Genomic DNA, 23,460 nt, shown 5'->3' on the forward strand with positions numbered 1-23,460 from the left:
GCTCAGACAGCTGGTGCTTAAAGCTAGTGAAGGAGGTAAGAGTCTCCGGCTTCAGTGATTTTTGCATTTCATTCTAGTCATTGGCAGCAGAGAACTGGAAGGAAAGGCGGCCAACGAGGAATTGGCTTTGGGGGTGAACAGTGAAATATACCTTCTGGAGCGCATGCTACGGGTGGGTGCTGCTATGGTGACCAGTGAGCTGAGATAAGGTGGGGCTTTACCTAGCAGAGACTTGTAGATAACCTGTAGCCAGTGGGTTTGGTGACAAGTATGAAGTGAGGGCCAGCCAACGAGAGCGTACAGGTCGCAGTGGTGGGTAGTATATGGGGCTTTGGTGACCAAATGGATGGTAATGTGATAGACTGCATCCAATTTGCTGAGTAGTGTTGGTGGCTGTTTTGTAAATGACAACGCCGAAGTCGAGGATCGGTAGGATTGTCCGTTTTACGAGGGTATGTTTGGCAGCATGAGTGAAGGATGCTTTATTGCGAAATAGGAAGCCGATTCTAGATTTAATTTTGGATTGGAGATGCTTAATGTGAGTCTGGAAGGATAGTTTACAGTCTAACCAGACACCTAGGTATTTGTAGTTGTCCACATATTCTAAGTCAGAGCCGTCCAGAGTAGTGATGCTGGGCGGGCAGGTGTGGGCAGCGATCGGTTGAAGAGCATGCATTTGGTTTTACTTGCATTTAAGCGGAGTTGGAGGCCATGGAAGGAGAGTTGTATGGCATTGAAGCTCGTCTGGAGGTTAGTTAACACAGTGCCCAATGATCATACCATAGAAGTTTGTTACATTTTAGGAATCTATAGTAAGTTATTATTATTATTATTATTTATTACTCCTCCACACAAGCCTTCGTTTGAGTGTTTGAATATTTTCTTGGAGCTAGTAGTATGGCATAAACTACATGTTATTTACCTACATTCATGTATTTGCTTACCTTGCAGTAAAATACTTTCAAAGCTGCTTCATATCATATGGCATGTAAATAGAGATGAAACGCAGATAATTGATCAGATGGCGCCACCCAGCGTTGAGAAATAAAGAGTACACTGATGCGACCAATGACTTTATAAAACTTGGATTGGTGATGCTTGGCACTCCCCAATAGGAGCATTCCTCCATTTATTTTTTATTTTACCCTTATTTTACCAGGTAAATTGACTGAGAACACATTCACAGCAACAACCTGGGGAATAGTTACAGGGGGATGAATGAGCCAATTGTAAACGGGATGATTAGGTGACTGGTATTAGGGCCAGATTGGGAATTTAGCCAGGACACCAGGGGTAACACCCCTACTCTTACAATAAGTGCCTTGAAGAGTCAGGACACCCATTTAACATCCCAGCCAAAAGATTGCACCCTACACAGGGAAATGTCCCCAATCATTGTGATATTTAGAAAGGGTGGCACCTACTGGCCCTACAACACCACTTCCAGCAGCATCTGGTGTTTCATCTTGAGACCAAGCAGGATCATTCCTGCTAAGTTTCAGAAGCAAGCCAGCAGTGGGATGAAGGGTGGTATACAGCTGCTACTTAGGAATGCTTGGAATTCTACAATATTTAAATTAAATATCTCAAGGACAAAATTACATGTATTTAAGAATTTAGTTGTAGTGGGTAATCTAAAAATATTACTAATCTAAAAATATATATACGTATATATATATACGTTTTATATATTTTAACCTTTTATGTTTAGCCCACATAATATAATTGAAAAGTATGCATTACAGTGTCGCTAATAGAATAATTATGGCAAAAACTAATGTAGACATTAATAAGTGCATTTCTATAGGTTCCAAAACAATTATTTTAAACGTTGGAAGAGTGGCAAGATTGAGTCATGTTGGCTTCAACACAGTGCCCCCTATAGTCATCTAGTGTATATATAAACCATTGTATGCTACATATAACCTACCTGAAAGCTTCACAAAATTAACAATCAGCCACTGGACAGTGAACATTTTCATGAATGATTATAAAAACACCACAATGGTAAAATGGCACATTTTCAAAACATACACTGCTGTCATTAGTATGCACTGAATGAGTATCATTCAAGAAAGGCACATCATGATTATCATAACTTCTCATATACACAGTCCTGGCAGTGTAGACAAATTACTTATACCAGTGGCTCAGGGATTGCAATCAGTAGAAATACAGTTCTTCAGTTTGTCAGATATAGTTAAATATTATCCAATAGATAAAACACAACTGATTATCATCACCGTTGTGGAGTATCAATGATTAAGCTGTTAATAAAGGCACAAAGTATATATATTTGACATATTTTGTACATAATTTGACTAATATTGCATCTCATTTATACAGTGCAAAGTAAAAATGTCAAAAAAAGATACAGTATAAATATAAACCTTCATACATGATAGTGAATTCAGAATTCCATAAACCATACAAGACCATTCACTGTAAACAAAACCAAACATAATTCTTCAAAAGGATACTTTCAAGTATTATTTACAGAACAGTAGACTATTTACACAATATGCAACATTGTCCCTTATACAGTATACTGAAAAGCCTTCATAAAAAATATTTCTTCATGTGATTACTCAATGTTAATCTTTGCTGTTATTTCTATAAGTTTCATGAAAGATGTGTTGATTTTGGATGGGCTTGATCTTGCTCGAGAACAGGATGGGGCTGAAATGTCTGCCTCTGGACTTGAGGCTGTATCTGTGATTTGAACTGAGGCAGGCTCTTCTGTACTGGACTGATCAGGGCTTAGTGGGCCAGATGAAGACAGCGTTGGACTGGTTAGTGTTCCAAAGGATCTTGAGTTGGTTGACAGATACCTACTGTACTCAGGAGGAGAGTACCTCAGTAAACTAGACTCCAGTCTGCTGGGTGGCGGTGGACCTGATCTGAATGTCCTAGACTGTCCTAGGTATTCTGTAGAAGAGGGACGGATTGGGGTTTGTCTGGGTTGGTTAGTTACAACCTCATACCCCTGTATTTCAGGTCTGTGGAAGTAAAATGAGAAAACAGAATGAGAAACTTAAAAGAGAAACCCAACTAGAGGAAATGAAGCCACATGTATAGTAGAACCAGTGGTTCATACCTTGGGAGCAGATGACAGGCCACTCCTATCTCTCTGGTTTGCACAACTTCCCTTGGCACACTCTGTACAGACATAAAATACTTCAGCTTGTCTTCTAACTCATTATTCTAGGAAGAAGAAAAGAGGAAGGAACAAAGTCAGATCCGTGCAAATGAGGTGGATGTGATGTAATCCAAGTGGACCAGACAGAGACAGATGATGTCACAAAAGGTGCAACACTGAATTTAGATGTAGAGTATGTCAAAGCACAACAAATAGATTGACAATCTGAAACGTAGGAGAACGCTGGACATGAATGCACCCATAAAGTTAAAAGTTTTGAAAACCACACCATACATTCATAATGGTTCGGGAAGTGGACAGCATATAGTGTGGTGGCAGTCCAGTCTCACCTCACACTCCACAATAGCAATTCTGTCCAGAAGCTCTGAGATGAACATGTCCTTCTGTGCCAATTTAGCTCGTAATGATTCAACCTTTACATTTTCAAGATGAAAAAAAGAAACAAACGTTGCATATCAGTATAACATTTATATGTCAGTGTACTCATGTTTCCATTGACAGTGAGACAGAAAGAGTGTGTGAGAGAGACAGACTTTTCTTAGTCATTCACCTCCTCTATCATGCCTTTGACCTTCCTCTGCTGACAGAACACCATGTCATTGAGGTGTTTGATTCTCTCACGGAGCTCCCCTGCCTCCTCTTCCAACTTTTGAGAACTGTAATAATGAATTATAGTGTTATTACTTCAGTATATAATTTCAATGGGATGGAATATGTAAAATGCCATTTTTGTTTTGGCATTTGTACCTCTTTGCTACAGTTGCATCTGTTTTGTATGTCACCTCCATCGAGCGTAGACGCTGTTCACATTCCTGCAGTTTATTCTGAAGATGGCCCCTTTCCTACAAAAAAATACATATTATTATAGTATTCTTGCCCAAATGACTTGATATATTACACCTACAGTAAATACTATAGATATAAAGATAATGTTGCATGCGTTATGCGTTATTCTGGGTCTTACCTGTCCCATACAGTCCAGCAGGCGCTCCACCTCACTAATCCTCTGGTCCCTTTCAGCAATCTTGGCCTCTGCAATCTTAGCATTCTTCTCTTCCTCCTCTAATCGCCTAATATACTCGTCAATTTGGGCCTAGTTGAAATATATTGATGGTAAACAAAATATATTCAAAGCTTTAAGGCAGAGAACATACAATTTAATCTGGGCTCATTATCATATCAACACTTGGAAGTTAAGACTACTCTACATTTAACAGTACCATAGTGAGTTACTTGTACCACTAGAGGGAGACTCATACCACTTGTATGAGCAGAGTGAATGATGTGAACTTATACTGTTTACATCACAGGAGGTTGGTGGCACTTTCATTGAAGAGAACATGGTAATGGTGGGAGCAGAATCAATGGAATGGTATCAAACACATGGTTTCCCTTCCATTTGCTCCATTCCGGACATTATTATGAGCTGTTCTCCCCTCAGCAGCCTCCTGTGGTCTACATATACACTTTTCATGAACATGTAAGATGGTGAAAACATCACCATCCTTACTTTTTACATGATTAATCAATCACCACCCTTTCTCTTCAGGCAGGGGCTTGGGTGAAGTGATATCAGAAGGAGACTCAGCAGTACCTGTAGCTTCTCTATCTCCTCTCTGTGTTTCCTCTGCTCCTCCTGAAGTCTCTCCTCATACTGTCTCTGTAGCCTCGCTGTCACATCCTGCACTGCATGGCTGTTGGCCTCCTGAGACGATTCCACCTGGACAACACAAGCACACATCGGTCAATTTCATACAACAATGTGACGATTCAAAGACTTGCTAAAGACAATGTAGAAATGTCTATTGATTCTGTATTTTTCTAGTGAGTCCGGCATGAATGTTAATAGTTCAAATCTGGATGACTGGTTCTTTGAGCTTGAACTGTCTGTACATTCAATATTTGTCCATTTTTTAAATAAATGTTTTATTTAACTAGGCAGGTCAGTTAAGAACAAAATATTTTTTACAGTGACGGCCTACCCCGGCCAAACCTGGACGACGCTGGGCCAATTGTTTGCCGCCCTATGGGACTCCCAAACATGGCCAGATGTGATACAACCTGGAATCAAACCAGGGACTGTAGTGACGCCTCTTGCACTGAGATGCAGTGCCTTAGACCGCGGCGCTACTCGGGAGCCAAATAATGTGTTCCCTGACTGGGAATCGAACAAAGGCCGCGGCGGTGAGAGCACGGAATCCTAACCATTAGACGAGACCATCCATCTAATTGATTTTAAAAATTCAGAAAGTTTTGAGTATCTTCATCCATTGTCCAACTTTTGCATTTACTGGAATTGTTTTCATAACCTTTTAACAATTGTGATGACTGTTGCTACTTCATGGAACTCGTTCAGGGTGAGGATGGTGTATCCTGTGATCACTAATGACTAGAGTAAACTGTGCCCCATAAACAAAAAGCAAACACTTACCAGGCTTGTGCCATCCACATTGTGGTGCTGGTGTGCTGTGTTTCCAGTAGTACTCTACCTTCAGTTTGAGTGTGAGGTTCTCAGCCTGGGCAAGTTCCAGCTGCCTCTCCCTCTCCTTCAGCCTCTCCTCAGCCTGTTGAAAGGAGTTTCTCAGACTCTTCATCTCATCCCGGGAGTCCACACGATTGTGACAGCTCTCTAGAAGAGATTTCTGCAAAGGAAGCTAGTTCTTTAATTCCTCAAACCAACCCCGGACATTATTGAATGCAGAAATCATGAGCAGAAAGGTTGACTCATACACTGAAACTAAGATTAACAGCTTAGAGCTACTTTATAAAACAAACATGTATAATGAACCAGACAGGATATCTTTCACTCTCCACAGATCAGTAGAAGAAGGAAGTATAGTGCTGCACATCTCTGTTTGAGAGGATTAAGACTTTCCATGGGGGGGTTATGAGACATCCCACTGGGCAAAAACTGGTTCAATCAATGTTGTTTCCACAACATTTCAACCCCAAAATTCTATGTGATGATGTTGAATGTAAGTGGAAAACTGATTGGATTTGCAAAAAGCCATCAACTTAAGGTAATTTAATATTTCTTTAGCTAACTTTGAACTTAAATCCAATGACAGGGTGACATTTTTGGTTGATTTCACATTGAATTCACAAATGTAAATCAAAACTAGACATTGAACTGACGTCTGTGCCCAGTGGGATGGCCGTGACGAGACAGTAACAGGCCTGTTTGACAGTCGTTGATCCTGTACCTGGAGGTCAATGTTGGCAGATATAAGGGAGTTGTTCATCTGGTCGAAGCTGTCCATGGCTGCAGTCCGAACCCTCACCTCTTTCTCCAGAGTCTTCCTCTGGGAGTTGGCAGTCTGGAGAGACACATAGCACACCCAATTCTCAGATTTTGTATCCATTTTGTGTTTATAAGAAATTGAAAGAGAAAGGATTTCCAGCTGTTAGCTGTCTTATTAGTCATGTGTGTATTGTCTTACCCTGATGTCTTGTGATAGTTTCTGCATCGACTGTTGCATTCCTCCAACCTGGCCGTACATCCTCTCTCTGACCTTCTCCAGGGAATCTCTCACCTGTGCAGCACAGAGATAACACACGATTGAAGTAATCCATCCTTATTGCTTGATTAGCAAATCCATAATGTTGTCCATGTTACAGAATCCCGGTGTTAGCTCTTGGATACCCTGCAGGCCTGTCAGGTGTACTGTACTATAGACCTCTGCTCTGTTTACACTCCTTAACTTGGATGAGCTTCATCGTTATCTTCTCCATCTCCACTCACCTCCTTGATGTAACTCATCTCATCCCTCAGGTGATTGACAGACCACTCGCACGCCATCACTTCCTGCTGTCTGTCCGAGCCTATCCTCTGCAACACACCGTACACCTTGGGCCCGTGCTGCCACTGCAGCGACGTCTCTAGCTCTCCATTGGTCGCTGCTCTGAGTTGCTGAGGGAGACAGGATCAACCCGGTCAGGTTTCTATCTAGGCACACTTTCTACCAGCCTGTAGATGTGTGTGTGTGTTCGCCTCTATGTGAGTGTTTGTGCGCTTGCATACTTGCGCATGCCCAGGTATTTAAAGTATTGCTGCTGAGCACTTGAATCTGGAGGTTGGGAAGCAGGGATGGAAACAGGGTGCAGTGAGGGTGTCATGTTTCTGCAACCCAGTATATGAGCTCCCGCTGTCTCCCTGCTATTATTCCTCTCCAACAGGGTTCTCAAGGAGTACAGGTGCACACTGACACAGGTCCTTTGTAGATCAGCAGTATCAGGAAGTGGCTCTAGCACCTTTATGTTATCTTACAGTAACATACAATATGAGAGGAATCCACTGAGTGACACAGATACAGAATCTTATCAAAGTCTCATAATAAATAAGTCTTACTGTGTGAAGAAGCAATATGTTTCCATTGTTATGATCAGACAGGCAGCCAGCCCGCATTTATCCACCTTACATTATTCAACAATAGAGGAGCCAAAACAATGGCCTGTCCTACTATGCCACAGATTCCAATATAAACTATGAAAGGTGAATCTGTTTTCCTTTGACGATAAATCCAGGACACTCAAATTAGTATGATAGACCAGGTTGTGCACACAGGTCCATGTGACCTCTGTTTCAACCAGAGGCAGAGGGTTGTACCCAATACTACATATCGACATAATCAATGCTTGGAATTATCTGAGGATAGGTTATATCAAGTATAGTACAAAAGGTTGTAAATGTTCTTGTTTATATACAGTGCATAGCTTGAATATTTGTGTTTCACACGCCAATAGAAGAGTTGACCACAAATTCAGGAAGTTTCCCATATAAGTTTCCCATATAAGTTTCCCATATATACTTCCCATATTCTTACCATAACATTCTGTAACTTTCCCTTTCAAAAGCCTCTATGTGGGAAACCATGATAGCTTTTTGTGATGTGGTTGTGGTAGTTTACCTGTACAGGTGACTCACTGCCAGCTGGCCTCTCTCTCTGGATGAGTCTGTTCTTCTTCCATGTTCCATTGACAACCTTCTCCTTTTGCTGAGAAGACAAACAGAAACAAATGAACTGTGTGCTCACAATATCTAGAGATATTTCACAACCCTGTAACCTGATTGTTACTGAATGCTTGGAATTCCTGTTTTTTTAAAGCCACATATTCAGTTTGCAAATTATGTGTTTCAATGTACACAACGTATTCCCCTCTTTCAGATAATGATATGGGCCAAGGGTACAGTTTAAATGCATGGATCCTGTACCTGTTCTCATCAAACTGTTGATGACAGATTACCATCTTTGTTGAACATAGTCTACTGTAGTTTTGATCACTGGGAACAGTCATTATACTATTTTCTAGACCACATCTTAGTCATAACCCATACATGTTTTAAAAATACGGGTTTGGACTACTGCAATGCTTTGTGGGGAACGAGCTAGGAGGAGCCTAGTTTCTGAACCTGTTTGGGATAGGCGTCCCGCTACTGAAGGGCACACAATTTTAAAAAATAATCATAAAAATTATGGATATTAAACATTTAGTTACATATAAGTGTCTTATATTGGTTGAAAGCTTAAATTATTGTTAATCTGATTGCACTGTCCGATTTACAGTAGCTATTACAACAAAAACATGCCATGCGATTGTTTGAGGAAGGTGCCCCACATCAAAATATTTTTCCACCGGCACAGGTTTCATACATTCGCAAATAACGATTAAATATTCACTTACTTTTTGAAAATCTTCCTCTGATTTGTCATCCAAAGGGTCCCAGCTATAGCATGTAGTGTTGTTTTGTTAGATAAAATCCTTCTTTATATCCTAAAAAGTCAGTTTAATTGGTGCCATTGATTTGAGCAGTCCACTCGTTCAACATGCAGAGAAGGAATCCGAATATCTACCCCTAAACTTTGTTTCAACAAGTCAAAACAAGTTTCTATTTACTCCTCAGATACCCTAAAATGTAATCAAACTATAATATTTCTTACGGTAAGAAGTATGTTCAATAGGAAACCGATTTTAGCAGGTGCATCCAGGGAGCTAATTTTCAATATGACCTTTTACTTGCCATTCTAAGAAGATGGTCTTTCAAAATAAAATTTCTGGTTGGTTTTTCTTTGGATTTCCTCCTACCATATCTATTGTGTTATATTCTCCTACATTATTTTAACATGTCTACAAACTTCAAAGTGTTTTCTTTCCAATGGTACCAATTATATGCATATCCTGGCTTCAGGGCCTGAGCAACAGGCAGATTACTTTGGGGACATCATTCAGGCGGAAATGAAGAAAAAAGGGGCTTAGCCCTAAGAAGAAGCACTTAATGACAGACTTCAACAACAATGGGGATGGTAATTGATATACAGTACCAATCAAAAGTTTGGACAAGCCTACTCATTCAAAGCTTTTTCTTTATTTTACTTTCTTCTACGTTGTAAAATAATAGTGAAGACATCAAAACTATGAAATAATACATATGGAACCATGCAGTAACCAAAAAGTGTTTTAATAAATAGAATATATTTGAGATTTGAGATTTTTCAAAGTAGCCTCCCTTTGCCTTGATGACAGCTTTGCATCCTCTCAAACAGCTTCATGAGGATTGCTTTTCCAGCAGTCTTGAAGGAGTTGCCACATATACTGAGAACTTGTTGGCTGCTTTTCCTTCACTCTGCGGCCCAACTCATCCCAAACCATCTCAATTGGGTTGAGGCCGGGTAATTGTGGAGGCCAGGTCATCTGATACAGCACTCCATCACTCTCCTTCTTGGTCAAATAGCCCTTACACAGCCTGGAGGTGTGTTTTGGCCCATTGTCCTCTTGAAAAACAAATGATAGTCCAATTAAGCGCAAACCAGATGGGATGGTGTATCACTGCAGAATGCTGTGGTAGCCATGCTGGTTAAGTGTGCCTTGAATTCTAAATAAATCACAGACAGTATTACCAGCAAAGCACCCCCACACCATCACACCTCCTCCACCATGCTTCATGGTGGGAACCACACATGCAGAGATCATCCATTTACCTACTCTGCGTCTCACAAAGAAGATTGGAACCAAAAATCTCAAATTTGGACTCATCAGACCAAAGAACAGATTTACACTGGTCTAATGTCCATTGCTCATGTTTCTTGGCCCAATGAAGTCACTTCTTCTTATTGGTGTCCTTTAGTAGTGGTTTCTTTGCAGCAATTTGACCATGAAGGCCTGATTCACACAGTCTCCTCTGAACAGTTGATGTTGACATGTGTCTGTTACTTGAACTCTGTGAAGCATTTATTTGGGCTGCAATCTGAAGTTCAGTTAACTCTAATGAACTTATCCTCTGCAGCAGAGGTAACTCTGGGTCTTCATTTCTTTTGGCAGTCCTCATGAGAGCCAATTTCATTGTTTTTGCGACTGCACTTGAAAGAAACCTTCAAAGTTCTTGAAATGTTCCGGATTGACTGACTTTCATGTCTTAAAGTAATGATGAACTTTCGTTTCTCTTTGCTTATTTGACCTGTTTTTGCCATAATATGGACTCGGTCTTTTACCAAATAGGGCTATCTTCTGTATACCACCCCTACCTTGTCACAACACAACTTATTGGCTCAAACGCATTAAGAAGGAAAGAAATTCCACAAATTAACTTTTAAGAAGGCCCAACCGTTAATTGAAATGCAGGTGACTACCTCATGAAGCTGGTTGAGAGAATGCTAAGAGCGGGCAAAGCTGTCACCAAGGCAAATGGTGGCTACTTTGAAGAATCTCAAATATAAATATATTTTGATTTGTTTAACACTTTTTTTTGTTATTTCGTAGTTTTGATGTCTTCACTATTATTCTACAATGTAGAAAATAGTACAAATAAAGAAAAACCCTGGAATGAGTAGGTGTGTCCAAACTTTTACTGGTACTGTATATTTTGGACAACAACTAAAAAGCTCTCGTTTCTTAGAAGAGAAAAGAGAAGCTTCCCTACTAAACAAATATTAGCTCAGAGGAACATCATCCAAGACCTCTGCTCTGCAGCCCATCCAGCCAGAGAGAGAAGGCGTCCTTCGCCCATCCAGCCAGAGAGAGAAGGCGTCCTTCGCCCATCCAGCAGAGATAAGAGATGGGGAATAATGATGCCACTGTTGTTTCATGGCCTCCTGAGCTGGACGTTGCTTCACATTTACACAACAGATAATCCACAGAGAGAGAGAGCAGGCTGACATTACGAGGGGCTCCAAATAGGCAATGTGAATTCCAACAGATGGGAGAGAAGAATGGCCGTCATTATGTTTTATGGCCGGTACTGCACACACCCTCTGAAAGAACTTCATATGTCAGCCTCTATTGCATTTTAAATATTACAATATAGGTGTTTCAGCATGTTTACGGAGGGGGTATTTATTCCAGTTTTGTTCCAGTTTTGTCCTGGATTTTTTGAAGCTGAATTGTAACAGAAACTGATTTTTCTTCTTCTATCCAGTCAGATAAGGGGCTGTGAAAACAGCTTTAATGTCCTGCCAAAGGAATGTGAAAGAGAGTTTATAGTCTAACCAGACACCTAGGTATTTGTAGTTGTCCCCATATTCTAAGTCAGAACTGTCCAGATTAGTGATGCTAGACGGTCGAGCTGGTGTGGGCAGCGATCGGTTGAAGTGCATGCATTTGGTTTTACTTGCATTTAAGAGCAGTCGGAGGCCACAGAAGCAGTGTTGTATGACATTGAAGCTCGTCTGGAAGTCTGTTAACACAATATCCAAAAAAGTGCCAGAAGTATACAGAATGGTGTTGTCTGCGTAGAGGTGCTTATTGAAATTCTCGATTATCGTAGATTTATCGGTGGTGACAGTGTTTCCTAGCCTCAGTGCAGTGGGCAGCTGGGGGGAGGTGCTCTTATTCTCCATGGACTTTACAGTGTCCCAGAACTTTTTGGAGTTTGTGCTACAGGATGCAAACTTCTGTTTGAAAAAGCTAGCCTTGGCTTTCCTAACTGACTGTGTATATTGGTTTCTAACTTCACTGAAAAGTTGCATATCGCGGGGTCTTTCGATGCTAATGCAGTACGCCACAGGATGTTTTTGTGCTGGTCAAGGGCAGTCAAATCTCTAGTGAACCAAGGGCAATGTCTGTTCTTATTTCTGCATTTTTTGAATGGGAAATCTGAGTTAAGATGGTGAGGAAAGCACTTTTAAAGAATAACCAGGCATCCTCTACTGACGGAATGAGGTCAATATCCTTCCAGGATACCCGGGCCAGGTGAATTAGAAAGGCCTGCTCACTGAAGTGTTTTAGGGAGCGTTTGACAGTGATGAGGGGTGGTCGTTTGACCGCGGACGCATTACGGCCTCAGGCAATGAGGCAGTGATTGCTGAGATCCTGGTTGAAGACAGCAGAAGGTGTATTTAGAGGGCAGGTTGGTCAGGATGATATCTATGAGGGTGCTCGTGTTTACGGATTTAGGGTTGTACCTGGTAGATTCCATGATAATTTATGTGAGATTGAGGGCATCTAGCTTAGATTGTAGGATGGCCGGGGTGTTAAGAATATCCCAGTTTAGGTCACCTAACAGTACAAACTCTGAAGATAAATGGGGGTCAATTCATTCACATATGATGTCCAGGGCACAGCTGGGGGCTGAGGGGGGTCTATAACAAGTGGCAACAGTGAGAGACTTATTTCTGGAAAGGTGGATTTTTAAAAGTAGAAGCTCTAACTGTTTGGGCACAGACCTGGATAGCATGACAGAACTCTGTAGGCTATCTCTGCAGTAGATTGCAACTCAACCCCTTTGGCAGTTCTATCTTGGCAGAAAATGTTGTAGTTGGGATGGAAATTTCAGAATTTTTGGTGGCCTTCCTAAGCCAGGATTCAGACACGGCTAGGAGATCAGGGTTGGCGGAGCGTGCTAAAGCAGTAAATAAAACAAACTTAGGGAGGAGGTTTCTGACCTAAAATGGCATACCCAAATCTAACTGCCTGTAGCTCAGGCCCTAAAGCAAGGATATGCATATTCTTGGTACCATTTGAAGGGAAACTTTGACGTTTGTGGAAATGTGAATTAAATGTAGGAGAATATAACACAATAGATCTGGTAGATGAATATACAAAGAAGAAAAACATGTTTTTTTAAAAAAAAATTCTACCAACATCTTTGAAATGCTACAGAAAGGTCCCACATCTAGCCATCACTCTGGTTGTAATTCCTATGGTGTCCACAAGATGGCAGCAGTGTATGTGCAAAGTTGTAGACGGATAACATGAAGTATGAGCAAACTGCATGACATTTAGTGTGAAGTCACCCAGGTACATTTGGGCAAATCGTGAAGGAGACATTTACATTCACATTACATTTTACTGCAAGAATATTGTCAAATCTGTATACTTGGATTTAGCTTGTCCAGTAGCCACCCAGTTTTCATAACTTCATAACTCTCCATATTCTTATAATTTTTGTCCAAAATGAAAAGGCTTGCTGTTACACAAGGTTAGCAGCTACATTTTGCGGCATGTACGGGGCTCATTGGCCTGCTCATTGGCTATCTAGCAAGCTTTGTTTGACCCCAATTGGTGCTTATTTGACAAAGTTACAGTCGATCAAGTGAAGATTGCCCGCGTCATCGGTGTGCCATGAAGGCTTCACTCTTTGACCAAATTTGGTGTCCTATAGGATATACTACACCCCTAATGATATTGTGAAGTCTGGTTACGTTCTAGGATCTCTGAGGAATAAATATGAATGTGATTTGACTGGTTGAAACAACGTTTAGGGTTAGATTTTCACAGATTCCTTTCTTTGCAAATTGAGCGAGTGGAAATACAAAATCGATCGTGCATGCTATATGGACCTTTTTAGGATATGAAAAAGGATTATCCAACAAAAAGAAATGTCATGTTATCTCTGGGACCCCTTGGATGATAAATCAGAGCAAGATTTCAGAATGTAAGTACACATTTCACCTTCAGAGGTGAATGTATCAAACCTATCGCGGTGAAAAACGTGCTTGTTGTTAGGAGCTCTCCTCAAACAATAGCATGGTATGTTTTTCTCAGTAATAGCTATTGTAAATTGGACAGTGCAATTATATGAACAAGAATTTAAGCTTTCAGCCAATATAAGACACTTACATGTATATGTACCGACATTTGTTGTTTCTCTCAAATATTTGATCGTGATTTATAACTGTCCCTGTTGACGGGACGCCTATCCCTAAATAGCATGCATGAATCCAAGGCTTTTACGGTTACAGAAGTCAACAAATGATAGTGCCTGGGGGAATAGAAGTGCGCCTGGGTTAACCTCTACATGACCAGAGGAACGGAGTAGGATAAGGGTATGGCTAAAACCTATAAGAACTGGTCATCTAGTGCGTTGGGGACAGAGAATAAAAAGGAGCAGATTTCTGGCCGTGGTAGAATAGATTCAAGGCAAAGGTATGGTAGGATGTGAGTACAGTGGAGGTAAACCTAGGCGTTGAGTGACGATGAGAGAGGTTTCGTCTCTGGAGGCACCAGTTAAGCCAGGTGAGGTCTCCACATGTGTGTGGGGTGGGACAAAAGAGATGTCTAAGGCATTTTGAGGGGACTAACAAACCAAGAATATGTGCACAATATGGGAGTGTTACCTATAGTTACCTATATTTTTAATTCCTCTGAAGATAACATCTACATACAGTGAGTTCAACCATGAAAGAATCCAGTGCCAAGGACAGCCCACAGACCTTTACGATGGTCGCTCTCCATGTTGGATGCTGACCTTTATTATTGGATGTACACTACCGTTCAAAAGTTTGGGGTGTCCTTGTTTGTGAAAGAAAATGTCATTAAAATAACATCAATTTGATCAGAAATACAGTGTAGACATTGTTAATGTTGTATATGACAACTGTAGCTGTAAACTAAAAAAGCTGATTTTTGATGGAATATCTACATAGGCGTACAGAGGCCCATTATCAGCAACCATCACTCCTGTGTGCCAATGGCACGTTGTGTTAGCTAATCCAAGTTTATAATTTTAAAAGGCAAATTGATCATTAGAAAACCCTTTTGCAATTATGTTAGCACAGCTGAAAAATGTTGTCCTGATTAAAGAAGCAATACAACTGTCCTTCTTTAGACCAGATGAGTATCTGGAGCATCAGCATTTGTGGGTTCAATTACAGGCTCAAAATGGCCAGTCTCAACGTCAACAGTTGTCACTTTTTATTCTCTATTTTGGTTAGGTCAGGGTGTGACTATGGTGGCATTCTATGTTCTTTTTTCTATGGTTTTGTATGTCGTTGGTTTTGGCCGGGTATGGTTCTCAATCGGTGACAGCTGTCTGTCGTTGTCTCTGATTGAGAACCATACTTAGGTAGCTCTTGCCCACATGGGTTTTGTGGGTAGTTGTTTTCTGTTTTTATATTCTGTACCAGACAGAACTGTTTTGGTTTCGTTCATTCTCTTTTGTTGTTTTTTAATTCAGTGTTCAATTCATAAATAAAGATGAACACGTACCACGCTGCACCTTGGTCCTCACGTTCTTCCACCAACGGCCGTTACAACAGTGAAGAGGCGACTCCGAGATATTGTCCTTCAAGGCAGAGTTCCTCTGTCCAGTGTTCTTTTGCACGTTTTAATCTTTTCTTTTTATTGGCTATTCTGAGATTCTGCTTTTTCTTTGCAACTCTGCCTAGAAGGGCAGCATCCCGGAGTCGCCTCTTCACTGTTGACGTTGAGACTGGTGTTTTGCGCGTACTATTTAATGAAGCTTCCAGTTGAGGACTTGTGAGGCATCTGTTTCTCAAACTAGACACTCTAATGTACTTGTCCTCTTGCTCAGTTGTGGACCGGGGCCTTCCACTCCTCTTTCCATTCTGGTTAGAGCCAGTTTGCGCTGTTCTGTGAAGGGAGTAGTACACAGCGTTGGACGAGATCTTCAGTTTCTTGGAAATTTCTCGCATGGAATAGCCTTCATTTCTCAGAACAAGAATAGACTGACAAGTTTCAGAAGAAAGTGCTTTGTTTCTGGCCATTTTGAGTCTGTAATCGAAGTTTTCAGCTGTGCTAACATAATTGCAAAAGGGTTTTCTAATGATCAATTAGCCTTTTAAAATGATAAACTTGGATTAGCTAACACAACGTGCCATTGGAACACAGGAGTGATGGTTGCTGATAATGGTCCTGTAAGGGTTTTCCTCCTCTTCGTCTGAGGAGGAGAAGCGAGAAGGATCAGAGGACCAATGTGCCGCGTGGTAAGTGTCCATGGTTCTTTAATAACAGAAACTCAACATGAACACACTACAAAACAATAAACGTGGCAAAACCCACCCGAAAACAGTCCTATCTGGTGCAGAGAACACAGAGACAGGAAACAAATCACCCACAAACCCCAACACAAAACAAGCTACCTAAATATGGTTCCCAATCAGAGACAATGACTAACACCTGCCTCTGATTGAGAACCATATCAGGCCATACATAGAAACGGACAAACCAAGGTGCGGACTCCGACCGCACAACCTAAACCTATAGGGGAGGGTCTGAGGTGGGCGTCTGTCCGCGGTGGCGGCTCTGGCGCTGGATGTGGACCCCACTCCATCATTGTCTTAGTCCACCTCCTTAGCGTCCTTTGAGTGGTGACCCTCGCCGCCGACCTTGGCCTAGGAACCCTAACAAAGAGCCCCACTGGACTGAGGGGCAGCTCCGGACTGAGGGGCAGCTCGGGACTGAGGTAGCTCGGGACTGAGGGATAGCACAGGACTGAGGGGTAGCTCAGGACGGAGAGGTAGCTCAGGACGGAGAGGTAGCTCAGGACGGAGAGGTAGCTCAGGACTGAGAGATAGCTCAGGTTAGTTGACGGCTCTGGCAGCTTCTGGCTGACTGACAGCTCTGGCAGATCCTGGCTGACTGGCGGCTCTGGAATATCCTGGCTGACTGGCGGCTCTGGAAGATCCTGGCTGTCTGGCGGCTCTGGAAGTTCATGGCTGATTGGCGACTCTGGAGGATCCTGGCTGACTGGAGGCTCTGGGGGATCCTGGCTGACTGGTGGCCCTGGCGGATCCTGGCTGAATGCTGGCTCTGGCAGATCCTGGCTGAATGGCGGCTCTGGCAGATCCTGGCTGACTGGTGACTCTGGCAGATCCTGGCTGACTGGCGACTCTGGCAGATCCTGGCTGACTGGCGGCTCTGGCGGCTCCACGCTGACTGGCGGCTCTGGTGGCTCCACGCTGACTGGCGGCTCCACGCTGACTGGCGGCTCTGGCGGCTCATGACAGACTGTCGGCTCTGGCGGCTCATGACAGACGGGAGACTCTAGAAGCTCTGGACAGACGGGAGACTCTAGCAGCTCTGGACAGACGGGAGACTCTAGCAGCTCTGGACAGACGGGAGACTCTGATGGTGCTGGGCAGACGGGCAGGTCAGGCGGTGCTGGGCAGACGGGCAGCTCAAGGCGGCGCTGGGCAGACAGCCAGCTCAGGCGGCGCTGGGCAGACTGGGGACTCCGGCAGCGCTGGAGAGGAGGAAGGCTCTGGCAGCGCTGGACAGAGGAGCTCTGGCGCCTCTAGACTGAGGGGCTCTGGCACCTCTGGACTGAGGGCCTGGAAGCTCTGGCAGCGCCGGACAGGCGGGAGACTCCGGCAGCGCTGGAGAGGAAGAAGGCTCTGGCGCCTCTGGACTGAGGTGCTCTGGCGCCTCTGGACTGAGGGGTGGAAGCTCTGGCAGCGCCGGACAGGCAGGAGACTCCGGCAGCGCTGGAGAAGAGGCTCTGGGCTCTGGTGCCTCTGGACTGAGGGGAGGAAGCTCTGGCAGCGGCGGACAGGCGGGAGACTCTGGCAGCGCTGGAGAGGAGGAAGGCTCTGGCAACGCTGGACCGAGGGGCTCTGGTGCCTCTGGACTGAGGGGTGGAAGCTCTGACAGCGCCAGACAGGCGGGAGACTCCGGCAGCGCTGGAGAGGAGGAAGGCTCTGGCCGCTCTGGACAGAGGAGCTCTGGCGCCTCTGGACTGAGGGGCTCTGGCGCCTCTGGACTGAGGGGCGGAAGGTCTGACAGTGCCGGACAGGCGGGAGACTCCGGCAGCGCTGGAGAGGAGGAAGGCTCTGGCTGCGCTGGACAGAGGAGCTCTGGCGCCTCTGGATTGAGGGGCTCTGGCGCCTCTGGACTGAGGGGCTCTGGCGCCTCTGGCCTGAGGGGCTGAAACTCTGGTAGTGCCGGACTAGCGGGAGCACCTGTATTGATGGTACGGAAAGACAGCCTGGTGCGGGGTGCCGGCACTGGTGGTACCGGGCTGGGGACACGCACCTTCAGGGCAAATGCCTTGCATACTACGCCAAATCAACTGCTCTCTCTCTTCACTCTCCTCCAATTCTATTAACACCTCCTCGAGGGTCTCCTCATCTCCTATCTGTTCACTCTCCTCCATTCTGTCCAATAACTCCTCGATCTTCTCAGACTCAGCTTCGCCGACAGCTCCAAGTGCCCCCCCCAATACATTTTTGGGGCTGCCTCTCGGGCTTCCTTGCCAGTCACGTTCCCTCGTATCGATGGCTCCTCTCTCCGGCTGCCTCTGCTCTCCTCAATGCCTCCACCTGTTCCCATGGTAGGCGATCCCTACCAGCCTGGATCTCCTCCCATGTGTAGTAACCCTTGCCATCCAACACATCATCCCATGTACAGGAATCCTGACATTTCTGCTGCTGCTGTTGCTTCTCTTTCTGCTGCTTTTGCTGCTGCTGCCGCTTCCTCTGCTGCTTCTGTTGCTTCTTCTGCTGCTGCTTTTTCTGCTGCTGCTGTTGCTCCTGCTGCTGCTGCTTCTCCTGTTGCACCTTGGGACAACCCTGACCTGGCTGTCGTCTTTTATCCGTAGTAATGCTGTAAACATGCACAGCTTTCTGAAGGGAAACACCATCAGATTACACCATTAATCACGCTGCTATCAGCTGAACTGTGATGACAAAGGGGTGGGGCAGGTTATAGAAACAGTGTTCAAGGTACAAAGAACAGCATGGACCTATCTCTCTGCTTTCTGTCACTATCTCAGTCTCTGTGGAGGAGCGACTGAAACCACACTTCCCCTAACCTCAATGTGATTCCAAGCAGCACACTGAGTGCTGTCAAACACTTAGATTACAAACTAGCTGATGTAACTTTGCCAGACCACAGCTTCTCAACACAAACAGAGCAAAATGGCAAACCACCTCTGGCAAACAACACGTCTGCCTTTATTATGGCGTAGGCTACCCATGTGTATTAAGTAGGTACCGTGTAATTAAAAAGAGATCCATGATTGTTTAGTGATTGTTTATTGGCTAAACATTTGTATAAGACGACCTATACAATTTTACAGTAAGATGTCATCATGTGCCGTGTACATTATATATGATATATGGCATCTGAAAATAGACAACAGCATGCGGTTCTGTGTAATTCTGTCATCAGCTAGGCTTGTGCATGCTGAAGAGAGTTCTACTGTAGATGAAAAGGGACACGCACCTTCTAAATTTGTGCAGAGTGCTGTGAAAATCAGACACAGCTGTGTATGTATGGGTGTGTGGTGTACACACCCCTGTGTGGATACAATTGCATAACCAACAGCCCAGATAACATACAGCAGTAAATCTCAGTGGTTCCACCTTTCTCCGTCTCTGTATTGTGTAGACAGTCCATGGAATGTTTCTTAAACTGGATAAAAGCTGGTTCCTAGTTCACAAACATTCCCACCTGATTTGTGTTTTTTTGTGTGTGTTTGAGGGATAGAGAGGGCCGTGAATAAGAAAGGGAGTGAGGCAGAGCGCACTGACTACAGGTTGAGCAAGTGACGATTAAGGGAGGGGAGAGAAGGAAAAGATAAGATCCAGGATCCATAGGGTGGTGAAGATGAAGACGTGTGAGGCCGACTGGGTGTGTGAGGCTGACTGGGTGTGTGGTTTGGGACTCACTGTGTCTGAGGTTGGTTTCTTGGTCTCATTCTGTCCATTGTCTCCTGTATGAAGAGTTAGTCTGAGTCGCCGGATCCTCCTCTGGGGGAATCAAAAACAGACAGAAACACACACAGACATAAAAAGAAAATGTCAAGGTCACTCAGTTCAAGCTCATGCACCACTAATCAATGTCATAGTTGGATGAAAACTCAAATGTGTTGTGTTCCCCAGTGTCACTCTTTACGACATAAAAGTGGATCGGTTCATATGTAATGTGATAAGCATGTGAGCACAACATTTGTGTTGTAATGAGCCTGATTGTTGTGTTACAATAAGCAGTGGAATGTTTCTGATGGGGTCCAAATACAACAGGTCACCATCAGTATTTATAATTATAGACTGTGACACCACAAACAAAAATGATGCATATGTAACTGCAATGAGGTAACAGCATCAAAATGCCTTATACCACTTCATGCTAGCACTATCTTGTTTACAACACATCCCTTTAGAACCAAGGTGCCCTAGGAGCTGATTAACATACTGTAAGTCATACATACTGTAAGTCAATGGGAATAATTAACTTTCTTAAAAGGTGTTAATTGCTAAAGCAATCTCTTGGTTGAGAGTGAAACATGACGCTGTAATCATCATAAAGATTAATCCAACTCCATGTTGGCTTTTATGTTTGCTATAAATCCTTTGGTGTCACTTCATTAGCTGTGAGAATGGCTTTTATTGGCAGTTTAAAGATGTGGTCTCTGGGCTGATCAAATAAACATGACAGCCCTGCCTCCCAGATACTCGGCTCTCGTGACAAGCTCAAACAGATACACATATCCCTGAGCCACATGGGAGAGGAGACAAAAGCAAATAAACACCAGATAGTCTACAAACACACTGACTTACACAAACCAACACGCCATGCTACTCATCTGACAGGTGAATGAGTGATGTTTGGGTTCTATCCTGGGACAGAGTGGCCCCCTGGGGCTCCTTACCTCACTGGGCTGCTCTGGACTGTCCTCAGTGGTGGTGACCGATCCTGGTGAGCTGTAGCGTAGCATGTCTCCCCTGGCCTCTGTCCACTCCCCTGTTATCTCTTTTCCTCTCTCCCTCCCTCTCTTCCTCTCACTCTCTTTCCAGACTACTGTACAAACTCACACAGCCCCCAGCTCCAGCCACTGTGTGAGAGACTAGAGAGTGAATGAACAAGACGGGAGGGGAAAGAAAGTTCCACTCTGACAAGTTTCTCTCTTCAGTGTTATGTATAATTCATTTTCCAGTTGATAAACAAGGCCTGGTATTCCTGTTGAGTGCCAGTCAGTCAGTTAGGGGCTAGACTACAGCCCAGCTCCACACAGTCCCTACTGCTCTATTACTGTATAGAACTATGACACTGTCCCAGCCCAGACTGTAGACAGCACCTGACTCCACCTGGCTGACTGCCTCTCTCTCTCTTTCCCTGGGCCTCCCATCAGACCTGTCGGGCCACATTTCTCCCACTCTCATGCTTCCCACCGCCCACCTGGGCTGGGCTGTCACAAACATGGACAGGTAGAGCTTTATTGCACATTGGGGATGGGCCATCCATCAACAGAAGCCTCGTTTACACCTGTGGGTTTCGTGATCTGATCAATATGATCAAATCACTTTCTGATCAAGGTTTGTTGGTTCTACACATGGTTTTAAAATGTGGCTCTTATCCGTCCACTGTGTCCCCATTGTGACCAGATTACCTGTGGTCTCCCTGTATGCAAATCACTCAAAGTATTGTCATAAAATTAATTTCAGAAAATGCCATTCTGTTCTTCAGAAGAAAAAAAGAAGGAACAAAAATTACATTTCAAAATGTTGTTGAAGACCTGCCCTTAACAAATTAATAATTATTGATCTTTATGATGGTGTTTTTAATGGATTTTACCACTTGAATTGTGGTGAATTTGAGTGTTTTTTGGTATGTACTTATTGTATGCAGTTACATTAAATTGTTTTATTTGAAATACATTTTCTTTCATATTCTATTGTTACCTAAGACCTTCATAAACACAACCAATGATTATTTTTGCAATGGCATATATGAAATGTATTTATTAGACTGTCAGAATGTTTACATCCAAAAGACTAATCACTGGCTCGAATGGGGGTCCCTCAAGGCCAGGCTTTTCTAGTGGTAAATGGTTTGACCATCCAGATCTGTTTACACTTGATTGATATCCAGATACAATGGGTCCCTGACTACCTCCAAAGGTGGTCAGAAAGATCTGATCGCAATCAGATCACAATGCGTCCTTTAATTGTCTACATCTATCTTTAAAATGTGTGCACAATCAGAATGTGGACAAGATCAGGATAAAGGATGCATGTTAGCACCAGGTGTAAACTGGTAGCTAGGCAGGACTGCTTCTGGTACAGTAGCAGTATTGAGTGTATGCATTATAAACATTGAATGGTTTGTGGGAAATCATGTGTGAGTTGAATTACAGTAAGGTTGTATGGACAGGTATCTGTTTGATTATATTCAGGTTTCGATAGTGTTTTAAGGCTTGGGGTGAAATGTGTTGATGATATGGTAGGCTGCTCATTTAAAATGTGATAGTTGATATTTGATCATTATAGGAGGGGGTTTTGACAAAGAGGGGTTGTTGATCCTTCCAGAGTTTGCATTGAATGTGAAAACATAGATACATATACTACTGTACCTTCCTTGAGAAAAATGCATGAAGTAGTTGACACATTTCTCCATGTCAAAATGGGGGATCACATTCCTGGCATTGGTATGGTCACAACTCTATGTCCTCCCTCAGCAGGAACAGACACATAAACTAATGTTCAGGGTATTTTCTTTGGTCTCATAGTAAAACCAATGGTGTAACAGGTCATGTTGCACATAGGCATTGAGTGGAGGCATAGAAAAGTTCAACTGAAATATATCATATGTTTCAACAAAAAAGCGGCAATATGTAAAGTAAGTAAATTGTCTGAATAATGAGTGTTATTTCTACACTTTAAGGTTAACCATTAACCACCATTAACCACCATCAGCCAGCCCCCTTTCTTGCTATACCGATCACTTCTTAAAGTAACACGGGGATGTATCAAACTCAGATGCCATATTTCACTATCCCATGAGTACTATATGTCAGGTAAGGTGTGTTGATTGTGATCCTAGTGTCTTGCTTCTGGGAGGCACTTGATTCAACAGTGTTACTCTTGTTTCCACCTGGCTGGTCTTTCAAGAATGACTAGATTCATACTGGAGCCGATCTGATAGTCGAGCTCAGACCTCAGCAGGCCTCCAGGGAGAAACAGTTCAAGCCCAGAATATTTCATTCTCTCATGACCTGGCATCCTCAGCATATCAAACTGCATACAATGACAACCACACGACCCTAAAGCTCCCAGACAACTCAGACACGGATGACAAGTTCATATCCTTTCAATAACAAGGCAACATACAAAACATGTATGTTTTCT

The 23,460-nt window shown here is 43.4% G+C and overlaps 1 protein-coding gene across 2 annotated transcripts; it reads right to left on the minus strand.

Annotated features, from left to right (window-relative positions):
• Positions 1–1,964: 1,964 nt before the first annotated feature.
• LOC118359561 (myocardial zonula adherens protein-like) lies at positions 1,965–21,485 on the minus strand. 2 transcript variants are annotated; one of them, XM_035738087.2, is made up of 14 exons: positions 20,985–21,485; positions 20,002–20,082; positions 8,068–8,154; positions 6,903–7,070; positions 6,601–6,693; positions 6,364–6,477; positions 5,650–5,802; positions 4,755–4,880; positions 4,125–4,253; positions 3,908–4,002; positions 3,711–3,816; positions 3,490–3,573; positions 3,098–3,159; positions 1,965–2,999 (listed from the first exon to the last, which is right to left on the minus strand). In XM_035738087.2, exons 1-14 carry the CDS (start codon positions 21,048–21,050, stop codon positions 2,585–2,587), a joined length of 1,779 nt encoding a protein of 592 aa, XP_035593980.1. In that variant the 5' UTR covers positions 21,051–21,485; the 3' UTR covers positions 1,965–2,584. The 2 variants fall into 2 exon arrangements, with proteins under 2 accessions (XP_035593980.1, XP_035593965.1); XM_035738072.2 differs by having other exon boundaries at positions 3,098–3,204; positions 20,985–21,483.
• Between the last annotated feature and the right edge of the window lie 1,975 nt (positions 21,486–23,460).

Source organism: Oncorhynchus keta, chromosome 2, assembly GCF_023373465.1.
Source record: "Oncorhynchus keta strain PuntledgeMale-10-30-2019 chromosome 2, Oket_V2, whole genome shotgun sequence".
Taxonomy (NCBI): Eukaryota; Metazoa; Chordata; class Actinopteri; order Salmoniformes; family Salmonidae; genus Oncorhynchus; species Oncorhynchus keta.

Coding starts and splice junctions, on each gene's coding strand:
- LOC118359561 (XM_035738072.2), bottom strand. CDS start 21,050: ATGCTACGCTACAGCTCACCAGGATCGGTCACCACCACTGAGGACAGT. Junction 3,817..3,907: donor GATGCAACTGTAGCAAAGAG/GTACAAATGCCA, acceptor TCATTATTACAG/TTCTCAAAAGTTGGAAGAGG. Junction 3,000..3,097: donor GCCTGTCATCTGCTCCCAAG/GTATGAACCACT, acceptor TTACTTCCACAG/ACCTGAAATACAGGGGTATG.